Source organism: Quercus suber, unplaced genomic scaffold (genome assembly GCF_002906115.3).
Source record: "Quercus suber isolate HL8 unplaced genomic scaffold, Cork oak 2.0 scaffold_2, whole genome shotgun sequence".
Taxonomy (NCBI): domain Eukaryota; kingdom Viridiplantae; phylum Streptophyta; class Magnoliopsida; order Fagales; family Fagaceae; genus Quercus; species Quercus suber.
The window spans coordinates 1,764,993-1,776,451 of NW_027069469.1; the positions used below are offsets into that span (position 1 = coordinate 1,764,993).

General features: G+C 34.3%; 1 protein-coding gene and 1 pseudogene across 1 annotated transcript; both read left to right on the plus strand.

The window, feature by feature from the left end:
- The first annotated feature begins 502 nt into the window (after positions 1-502).
- LOC111986858 (G-type lectin S-receptor-like serine/threonine-protein kinase SD2-5) lies at positions 503-1,697 on the plus strand (annotated as a pseudogene).
- A 3,201-nt stretch (positions 1,698-4,898) lies between these two features.
- Positions 4,899-7,530, plus strand: LOC111986857 (G-type lectin S-receptor-like serine/threonine-protein kinase SD2-5). The gene has a single exon (XM_024018544.2). It carries the CDS (start codon positions 4,954-4,956, stop codon positions 7,435-7,437), a length of 2,484 nt encoding a protein of 827 aa, XP_023874312.1. The 5' UTR covers positions 4,899-4,953; the 3' UTR covers positions 7,438-7,530.
- The last annotated feature ends 3,929 nt before the right edge of the window (positions 7,531-11,459 follow it).

Below are 11,459 nucleotides of genomic sequence, written 5' to 3' on the forward strand. Positions count from 1 at the left end.
TTGTGGGCGTTTTTATAGTTTGTACAGTTTGGTGAACACCCTACTTATATTACATCTTGTGGTTTGCCTAGAGTTTGCGGCAATTATGGTATTTTTACGAACGGCCAGTGTAATTGTCCTAGACCTATAAATGCAGCAAGCTATTTTTAGCCCATCGAAGAAAGCAAACCTAAGTATTTTAAGCATGGCTGCTCCCGGATTACTCCCTTGTCATGTGAAGCTTCTAAAACTCACATTCTTTTAGAGCTCCATAACATCACATACATTCCCTTTACTCTAGACACCCCCCCCCCTACCCCCAAGTATAAATCCAAATCACCAACATATAAATTTAGATAGTTGTAAACAGGCTTGCTTAAAAGATTGTTCATGCAAAGTTGCTTTTTGTAATTCGAGCAAAAGTTTAGGGAATTGCTATTTACTCTTCCAAATGTTTTCACTGGTGGCTATTGATCAAGATAATGCAAACCTTAAAGTATACATTAGGTCCAAAATATCCAAAATGTCTCAAGTTCAGATCCTCCTAGACAACAAAAAAAACCATAAAAAGAATAAGCAAATAATAGTGGGTTCTAGCCTCAGATCTTTGCTTTTTATGTTTCTTTTAATTGGAATCTTTGCTTTACTATTTTGGAAGAAGAAAAATGTAGATAAAGCTGAGAAATATTATTTGGATCATGTACTAGGGCTGCCCACAAGATATGCTTATGATGATTTGCAAACAATAACAAATAATTTCAATAAGGAGCTCGGTGGGGGAGGATGTGGCACAGTTTTCGAAGGGACTCTACCTAACGGAACAAAAGTTGCAATGAAACGTCTTGATGGTTTTAGTCAAATCAAAAAATTGTTTTTGGCAAAGGTTGAGACAATTGGCAGCATCCATCATATCAATTTGATGGGACCGACTGATTGGATTTTGTGCTGAGAAATGCCATATATAGGCTTCTTGTTTGTGAGTACATGTCTAATGGGTCTTTAGATAGATGGGTATTTCACCAAAATCTTGAGATGTTGCTTAATTGGCAACATAGAAAGAAGGTCGTCCTTGAATTGCAAGGGGACTAACTTATTTGCATGAGGATTGCAAGTAGAAGATAGTTCACTTGTATATAAAACCACATAACATCCTCTTAGATGAGAATTTTAATGCAAAAGTCTTTGATTTTGGGTTGTCTAAACTAGTTGACCATGACCAAGGCCAAGTTGTGACAACCATGAGAGGGACTTCTAACTATATAACTCCAGAATGGTCGAGTTTAGTGATTACATAAAAAGTAGATGTATATAACTTTGGAGTAGTGCTCTTGGAGATTTTGTGTGGAAGGAGAAATTTTTTGGATTGCTCTCAGCCAGAGGAAGAAATGCATCTACTTGATTTTTTCAGGAAAAATATTGAGGAGTATCGATTGTTGGATTTGGTTGATAAGTACAGTAAAGATATGCAATTACACGGAGCCAAAGTTGTGAATATGATGAGGATTGCAGCATGGTGTTTGCAAAATGATTTCACAAGGAGGTCTTCCATGTTCGTTGTGGTTAAGGTCTTAGAAGGTGTTGTGAATGTTGAATCTAGCCTAGATTATTTCTTCTCAAATCCATATTCACCAAACATGAGGGCTGGTGTTGAAAACCAGGACGAGCATATTCTTGCTGTTACTCCATTATTGCCTTCAATTCTATCAGGACCACGGTGACTTTTCACTATACCATTTTTATTGCTTGACTAATGAGGTAATTTGCATTGTTTTAATAAATTTTATCACCCAATAACTAATATTAGTAGTTTGAATTTTATGGGGGATTGAATCTTGGTCATTTCTGTGGCCATTTATTGGTATTAGTGTGTGGCTCTGCTGATACTAATATACGTTTCTTTATCTGATATTGTTGTTGTCTTGTAAATGTAGGTGACAATAAAATTTCAATTTGAGCTTGAAACATTTGTGATTGGATATTTAACATTTGTAATTGCTTAAGTGAATGTGTATGGATATTCTTATAAAACTTTCTTGTATCTTTGCATTATGTGTTTTGCAAGAGCGGTGTCTTTTGAGTGATCACAGTACAAAATCCAAAAGCAATTAAAATAGATCCAATCAAACTTCAAATAGGACAGAGTTGCACATTATTATTGCTAGAGGTTGCTGAAGAGGGGACTTAAAAGTGGATGAAGCCTTAAAAACTGGTGGCCCCATATTAAAGAGGATGAAACCTAGCTATTGCTTGAGAAACTACTCTTCAAAGTCTAAGTACAAGTCTTCCTTTGATTTTTCTACCGAAAGTAGTTCAACTGTGCTCCTAGGTTTGATTTAATTAATTTCCTAGGAGAAAATGCTTATAGACCATTCAGGTCGGTCTTCCCACAATTTAAAGGCTGAAGATGAAGCCTATTTTAGAGAGAGAAAGAGAGAGAGAGATCTTGCCTATAGGCTGAAGATGAAATTGTGCTACTCTTAGGGATTTTGATCCCAAATTGAGCCTCAAAGTATTTTTACGTTATGCTGATGTGGCAATCTAGCTATTCATTTGAAAATAATTTATTTATTTTTTTGTTGAAAATGTGTTAAAGTATACTTATACCTTAATTTTTTTTTTTTTTTTTAATAGTGAGAAAAATGGAAAAAAAAAATGAGGTTTTAAAAAACTATACATAAAAGCTAAAAGTTGATGCCAAACTCATAAAGGCATTAATTTATTGACAAGAAAATTATATTTTATTTTGGCTATTAGTCATGTCAACATTTTCCATCAATCACTTAATGGTAGACATCATTTTGTCATAATATCAAAAGGTTAAGAACCAAATTAACATATTTAAGAATTTAGGGACTAAATTAACACATAACATAAAAGTTGAGGACCAAATAAACAATTTACCCTGAACCGTAATTAGTAAACATAACTCAAAAAATTAGTAATAATAATAATAATAATAATAAAGAGATGTAAAACCATAATTTGTTATAAGTAATGCATTTTTTTTTTTTTTGAAATAGAAATCATACTCTAGTCTAATATGTGTGTGTAAAGTTCCTTCTTAAAGACTTGAACTTCAACTTTTACTCCTTCATCTTACAAGAACTTATACTTGTGGAAAGACCATTATGCCAAATGTGCACAGTGATATAAGTAATGTATTCCAATATAATGAGAATAGTTTGATGTTTAAGTAACATCAATCAAATTTGTTATCACATCTTTTTGTAACATAGCTTTGATGTAAGCATCAATCTATGAGGAATGGTTGGGGTTAAGATGATTAAATCTTGTCACTAAGAGCATTTGCATTAAAATGCAAGATAAAAATTTTTTTCTCAATTTTACACATCTAAGACTCAAAATCACTCATATCAGTCAAGCTAAAGATGTGTAAATTTGGAAAATTGCTATAATAACCATATAGTTTACACTAATACTATTCATAATGCATCTAATTTTTTTTTTCTTTACATATCCTGATGATAAAAGAAGGGAATTAATGGTGGTTGTTGTATGTTATGAAAGAGAAACAATTAAAAAATCAAGAAAGATTAATATTTTAATAAAATTGTATCATAAAATAGAAAATCTGATGTGAACTGTCTTAAAAAGTAAATATATAAAATAGAAAAAATATGTTATTATATTAAAATAGACCGAAATTTCTGCATAAGCTAATGTAAATACTCTAAGGTCCAAAACACAATAAATGAATAAAGAATAAAGACTAGGTTGAAACTATGTTTAAAAAAGATGGAAAAAAAAAAAGATTAGTAATACCACCAACTCCACGTAAGAGAACGAAAATAATGATTCATTATAAAGAAAAAGACTAATGTCAACATTCTTATTGGATTCATGCAACCAATAAATGGACTAGACCAAGTTTAATAGTCTAACTATAACATGAGAAACTATACTTTTCAAAGTCTAAGTACAAGTCTTCCTTTGATTTTTCAACCTAAAGTAGTTCAACCTTGCTTCCAGGTTTGCCTTGATTTCCTAGGGGAAAATGCTTATAGAACATTCAGGTCGGTCTTGCCACAATTTGAAGGCTGAAGATGAAACCTATCTGAGAGAGAGAGAGATTTTTTACCTATAGGCAGGTAGAGGATGAAATTGTCCTACTGATAGGGATTTTGATCCCAAATTGAGCCTCACAGGTTCACTTATAATTTTTTTGTTTGTTAGTTATGCTGATGTGGCAATTTAGGGGTCAATTTATGTGACAAGAAAATTATATTTTATTTTGATTGTTAGCCCAAACAGTATTTTATTTTAATTACCTAATGGTAGAAATCATGCTAAAAGTGCATAATAATATAAGTAATGTATTCTAATGTGATGAAAGTAGTTTGTTGTTTAAGTAACATCAATCAGGTTTGTTATCGCATCTTTTTGTAACACAGTTGTGATGTAAGCATCAATTTATGAGGAATGGTTGGGGTTAAGATGATTAAATCTTGTCACCAAGAGAATTTGCATTAAAAAATGCAAAATTAAAAAAAAAAAAAAAATCCTCAATTTTACACTACCAAATACTCAAAATCACTCACATGAGTTGAGCTAAAGGTGGGCAAATTTGCAAAATTGTTATAATAACCATGTAAAAAATAATGATTCATTATAAATTATTTTTATAAAACGGTGGCATTCTATGTTAATATCACTATATCAAGCGTACTGCTTAAGTTGAACGAAGCCGTACGTGTGCTCTAAATTAAAATACTGCTTCTGCTGCTTGTCAACATGTAGTTCAACCAAACAACTTTTCTCGTCAAGTCGTTAAAGCGAGGCAACCAGGGAAGGGTCCATGAAATTACATAAACTATTCTCGACGTACGGTCCAGTCCTTAAAATATAGGTTTTAAGCGGAACTGAAGGAATTCTATAGTTATACTAAAGAATAATAAAATCTCCCTTTCCACTGGACCTTTCTTGATTCTAAGACTCTGTTTTACTTTACAGACAATGTGTATAAGCTGGGTTGTTCTTTGCCTTGTTCTTTTTCTAACACCTTCTTGTCCAGCCCTCGTCACAGCCTTGCCAGCTCCCAGTTATCTGACTCCAAACGCTTCTACTTCATGGACCAACAGTCTTTCCGCTCCTGATTCTGTCAAATTCGACGATGGATCATTTGCGAGAATCATACTTGTAAGTGGATCCTCCGATGAAGTTTACGGTGCTTGTGGTTGTGGCTTCTACTGTAAACAAACGCCGTGCAACAGTCATCTCTTTGCCATTTTCTCTCTTTCTTACCAATCTGGCAAAATTTCGAAATCCGATAGTCCAAAAGTATTGTGGTCTGCTAAACCAAGCATTAATGCAACGACTTTGCAGCTTACTTCAAAAAAAGGTTTGGTGTTAAAAGATGGTAATGGAACTACAGTGTGGTCAACAAACATCGGCAGCAAATCTGTGACTGGGCTAAACTTAACCGACATGTGCAACCTCCAGCTCTTGGATGACAAGAGTGCAACAATTTGGCAGTCTTATGATCACCCAGTTAACACGCTGTTTGTTGGGCAAAAATTGGTGGCAGGGCAGCAACTCACTAGTCTAGGGGGATTGTTTTCGCTCCATGTCACCAGGCAAGGGTTTTTTGCTTATATCAATTCTATTCCCCCCCAACGCTATTATACTTTAGCAGTAAATAATATCCGTTATGTTCAATTCCTGAAGGATAGATTATATATATTCAGTGATGTAAGTTCAAGTTTGGTCATTCCATCAACAAACTTCTCAAATCGTTATATGAGACTAGGGGCTGACAATGGACACTTGAAAGTGTTTGATCTATATTGGGGGGAGGTATATGATGTTTTCAAAACTAATATTACATCCTGTGGTTTCCCTAGAGTTTGCGGCAATTATGGTATTTGTACGGACGGTCAGTGTACTTGTCCTAGACCTATAAATGCAACAAGATATTTTCAGCCCATCGAAGAAAGCCAACCTGACCGTGGCTGCTCCCTGATTACTCCCTTGTCTTGTGATGCTTCCAAAAATCACATTCTTTTGGAGCTCCACAACATCACGTACTTTCCCTTTACTCAAGACCCCCCAAGTATAAATCCCGACCTCCAACATGTAAATTTAGATAGTTGTAAACAGGCTTGCTTAAAAAATTGTTCATGCAAAGCTGCTTTTTATAATCTGAGCAAAAGTTTAGGGAATTGCTATTTACTCTCCCAAATTTTTTCACTGATATCCATTGATCAAGATAATACTCACCTTAAAGTATACATTAAAGTCCAAAATGTTCAAAATGTCTCAAGTTCAGATCTTCCTAGACAACAAAAAAACCATAAAAAGGATAAGCAAATAATAGTGGGATCTAGCCTCGGATCTTTGCTTGTTATGTTTCTTTTAATTGGAATCTTTGCTTTACTATTTTGGAAGAAGAAAAATGCAGATGAAACTGAAGAGTATTATTTAGATCATGTACCAGGGTTGCCCACAAGATATGCTTATGATGATTTGCAAGTAATAACAGAAAATTTTAGTAAGGAGCTCGGTGGGGGAGGATTTGGCACAGTTTTCGAAGGAACTCTACTTGATGGCACAAAAGTTGCGGTGAAGCGTCTTGATGGTTTCAGTCAAATCAAGAAATCGTTTTTGGCAGAGGTTGAGACAATTGGTAGCATCCATCATATCAATTTAGTGAGACTAATTGGATTTTGTGCTGAGAAAAATCATAGGCTTCTTGTTTATGAGTACATGTCTAATGGGTCTCTAGATAGATGGGTATTTCACAAAAATCCTGAGATGTTGCTTGATTGGCAGCATAGAAAGAAGATTGTCCTTGAAATTGCAAGGGGACTAACTTATTTGCATGAGGATTGTAGGCAAAAGATAGTTCACTTGGATATAAAACCACATAACATCCTCTTAGACGAGAATTTTAATGCAAAAGTCTCTGATTTTGGGTTGTCTAAACTAGTTGACCATAACCAAAGCCAAGTTGTGACAACCATGAGAGGGACTCCTGGTTATATGGCTCCAGAATGGTTGAGTTCAGTGATTACAGAAAAAGTAGATGTATATAGTTTTGGAGTAGTGCTCTTGGAAATTTTGTGTGGAAGGAGAAATTTGGATCGCTCTCAACCAGAGGAAGAAATGCATCTACTCGGTCTTTTCAGGAAAAATATTGAGGAGGATCGGTTGCTAGATTTGGTTGATAAGTACAGTGAAGATATGCAATTACATGGAGCTGAAGTTGTGAATATGATGAGGGTTGCAGCCTGTTGTTTGCAAAATGATTTCACAAGGAGACCTTCCATGTCCATGGTGGTTAAGGTCTTAGAGGGTGCTGTGAATATTGAATCTGACCTAGATTATTTCTTCGCAAATCCATCTTTGCCAAACATGAGAGGTGGAGTTGAAAACCAAGAAATACATGTTGTTGCTGCTACTTCATTATTATTGCCTTCAGTTCTATCAGGACCACGGTGACTTTTCATTGTACTATCTTTATTGCTTGATTAATGTGGTAATTTTCATAGTTTTAATAAATTATATCATCCAATAACTAATATTAGTAGTACGAATTTGATGGGGGTTTGAATCTTGGTCATTCCTGTGTCCATTTATTGGTACTAGCATGGCTCCTCTGTTAGTAATGTACATTTTTTTATTTAATATTGTTGTTGTCTCTATATATGTGCATTTTTGTGAGAAAGAATTATATACTTCCAAGATGAAGAGCATCGCCAAGGAATATGACAACCTTAGCAGCTGCAGTGGCTATTGACAATGGCTTGAGAGAGAACTATATTCCTCTCAAATGGGTAATGGTTAATGCACACACTATACCCAGTTTATTTTTTGAACTGAAATGTGTGTATGACGTGCAAATTATTATTGCCTTTCCCCATAGAACTGCATAAAACACAATTGATATTATTATTGCTCAAACAACACTGCAACATTAGGAAGAAAAAAGAAGACAAAGTGAACTATTAAGAACCAAATAAAATCCAGTCATAGAAAATAGCATTTGCTTCTTTGAAAGTATTTAAATATTCAACTCCCAAAGGTAGGAAAATTAATGTCCGTGTGTGAGGGAGAGAATACTATACCTCCCAATATAGAGAGCATCACCAAGGAATATGACACCTATAGCAGCTGTTGTGGCAATTGACAGAGGCCTGAAGATTGATATGCAGAGGTCCCTTCAAGTGTATAAAATGTTGCTGAAGGCTGAAGCAAATCCCTGATCAGAAGTTATCAATAGCCTTCTTGGTCATGGTAGTCCATTAGTTTCATACCAAGTATACAATGGCCATTAATGCTATATCAGCCCTTATGGCTTGTTTGGAAGTTTAGAGAGGGAGGAGAGTAGAGGGGAGTAGAGGGAAGGGGAGTAGTGGGGAGGAGAGTAGAGGAGAATGATTCACCTCCACCTTATTTGGATGTTTTTAAAATTAGTAAGGGGGAAGGGAGTAATTAGCCCTTCCCCTTGTGTAATTTTGTTAATATAATAAGGATAAATTAGGTAATTTACTTGGTCAATAGTTTATGTCCTCTACTCCCCCTCCAAATCTCTCCAATTTGGGGGAATTAAAATTGGGGGGCTAGAGGGAATCCAAACCCCTCCAAACTCCTCCAAACCTCTCCCCCTCATTCTTTAAAAAACTTCCAAACAAGGTAATTGCATTACTCTCCCTCCCTCTACTCTACTCCCCCTCCTTTTTTAAACATCCAAACATGCCATTAGTCTCCAACCACTTGAGCTCATGTCTAGCATTAAAGATACTGGTTCAAATACAACTGTAGCACACAAGTTGCATACGAACACCACAATTAGCTGTGATGGTTATATTCTCATAACTAGAGTCTGTAAAATGCTATGAACAGGTAGAAGGTACTCAACAGCATGTAGAAGGCCACCTTTTTGGGTCATTCTACCATACCCCGTGGTTTTTTTGTGGGTACGGGACCTACTCAAATCCAAGCCATAGATTCTAATGGTTTTAATCTTGACCGTTTAAATAAGTTTAGTGAGTTACCTGATACCAGTAAAAGAAGTTAGCTTCCATTCTCTCTGCCTCACGCTACATGAGTAGAAGGCGATGGATATTCTATCGGCAAGGTGGTTGTAATCTCTTTCTTCTTTCATTTTCAACAATAAATATCACGTTTTCATCAAAAAAATAAAAACAATAATATCACATTTTTCATTTGAAATTTCAAACTTCGTTTTCTTCTTTCTTTTCATTTGTGGTTTTTTTTTTCTTGGATTTGAATGATTTTGGAACCCTAAACTCCTATGTATATGGTTTTGGTGTTTGGATGTCATTGATTTTAAATCCTTAAGTTTAAATTACTGAAGCCATAATTTAAGAACATCATTTCAAATCCTCTCCGTGGGATTTTACCCAGAATTTGGGGGCCATAAATTCTATCTACAAATGATAAATTTTCTTGTTTTAAAGGCCTTGAACAGTATACGTATCAATTGTTGTTCTCCTACTTGTCTGAAATGTTACTCAGTATATGAAATACCTCATTGTTCTATCTAAAGAGACGAAACTGGGTTTGGCTGTATAATCAATGATTTTCCTATTACACATGTTATGTGTTTGTTGTTTTGTCTGAGTGAAGAATGAGTAGAGTTGTTCTTCGTAAGTCACTTAATAGTTGGTGGGTGATGTACATAGTTTTTTTTCTCTCTGAAGTGAAAGACTGAAATTTTTATTGGTGCCAAACTACAAAAATTGTTATATAATAGATCACGTATTATAGCTATTCTTTTGTTTGTTGAGTTCGTCTGCTGCCTTGTTGTTTTGTTTGTTTAGTTCATCTAAATACTTGGTTTAATAGTAATGGAGGATTTGGAGCTAACATTTCTATAATTTGGTAAAAGAAAAAAAAAAGGTGAAAATTTTATAGTATTGTTAAGTGGTATGAATACTTTCGAATTCGGTTAGGCAGTTCTTGGTATCTCTGATTCAAAGTTTTATCACAGCTTTCAAGGCAGAAGAATGCAACTTCCATTTTTTGGTCCTATTTCGTAGCTCTTTAAAAATAGATTCTTACCATCCATATTTCATTTCACCTTTTAATTAAAAACAAGAAACCAAAAAATTGAGCTGAAAACACCCTATTTCACGACTTAGTAGTATGTACAATTCAAATCCCCAATTATTAATGACAACCCTCGTGTCAAAATTTACAAAACTCAGGCTACCTAGTTTCAAATGAAGATGAATACACATAAAAGATTGTTCACTAATTAGTAAACAGCGTGATGCAATCCTTGTTTAAAAAAGAAAACATCTTCACCTATAAACAGTGTACGTTGTTGTTCCTATATGAATCACAAGGGATTCAATTTAGATGTTATAGAGCATTTGAGATGTGATATGGAGGATTGGTAGATGTTACTAGAAGACACTTCCCACATGAGAATGATCCTGTACATCAATAAAGTTTGGTTTGTTATAGTCAGGTGTCTTACTTGAGTGGTTTGCTAACTCAGTCATGTACTATTTTAGTTAGAATTCCCAATGTGTCTTGGGGTCTTCTTGGCTTGTTATGTTAGTCAATTTGTATCTATATTTTGTGTTTAATTTTATAGAGTCCAATATTAGATCTAATAATTCCAGTCTTCTAGTAGCTAATACATTAGATGGTTTGGAAAGCCGTTTGTTCTTTTTTTTTTTTTTTTTTTTTTTTAATTTTGTATTTGAGAAAATGAGAGAGTGCATTTCAATGAAAATCCAAAGTTAAGTTATTAATAGTATTCTACAAATAGAATTGGATCAAAATGTAATTATAATACAAGAATGCATTATTATAATTGGAATGTGAAACAAAATTGTAAAATGAAGGCAAGAAGTAATTAGAGATAGATTACCCTTTGGCAATATGCTAGCCCCTAGACAAATTGGACACATCAATTAGAGATAGATTACCCTTTATGCACTCTACTACAACCATAGTTGAAAATGGCAGAACACCCTTGTAACAACAGTTCTCTGCCATCTCTCTCTCTCTCTCTCTCTCCCTCAATGATTGCTATTATGCCTATGTAGGATCACTAGTTGGCTTAGAGCATTCCCATCAAGTGTTTTATAAATATGTCATTTTGACACATCAAAAAAACCTACTTTATTATTTTAACATACCATTTTACAATTCACCATTCATCACATCTTCTATTTTTCAATTTTATACATTAAAATAATATATAAAAATATTAAAAAAAAACCATCAATATAAAAAAAATACAAAATAAAAACACACTACTGTACACAAACACAAGCACAAAACTGTAACAAATCCACCACCACCCAATACTACTTCAAAAAAAAATCTCCAAAATCAACACAAAACTCTAAAAAAGAAAAAAGAAAAAAGAAGAGATGGATCAACTCCATTTACACAACCCAAAGCACATGGAATTGACCCAACTCCACCACCACCCACAATCATATGGAATCCACAACCCAAAAAAAAAAAAAAAAAAAAAC

Coding starts and splice junctions, on each gene's coding strand:
- LOC111986857 (XM_024018544.2), top strand. CDS start 4,954: ATGTGTATAAGCTGGGTTGTTCTTTGCCTTGTTCTTTTTCTAACACCT.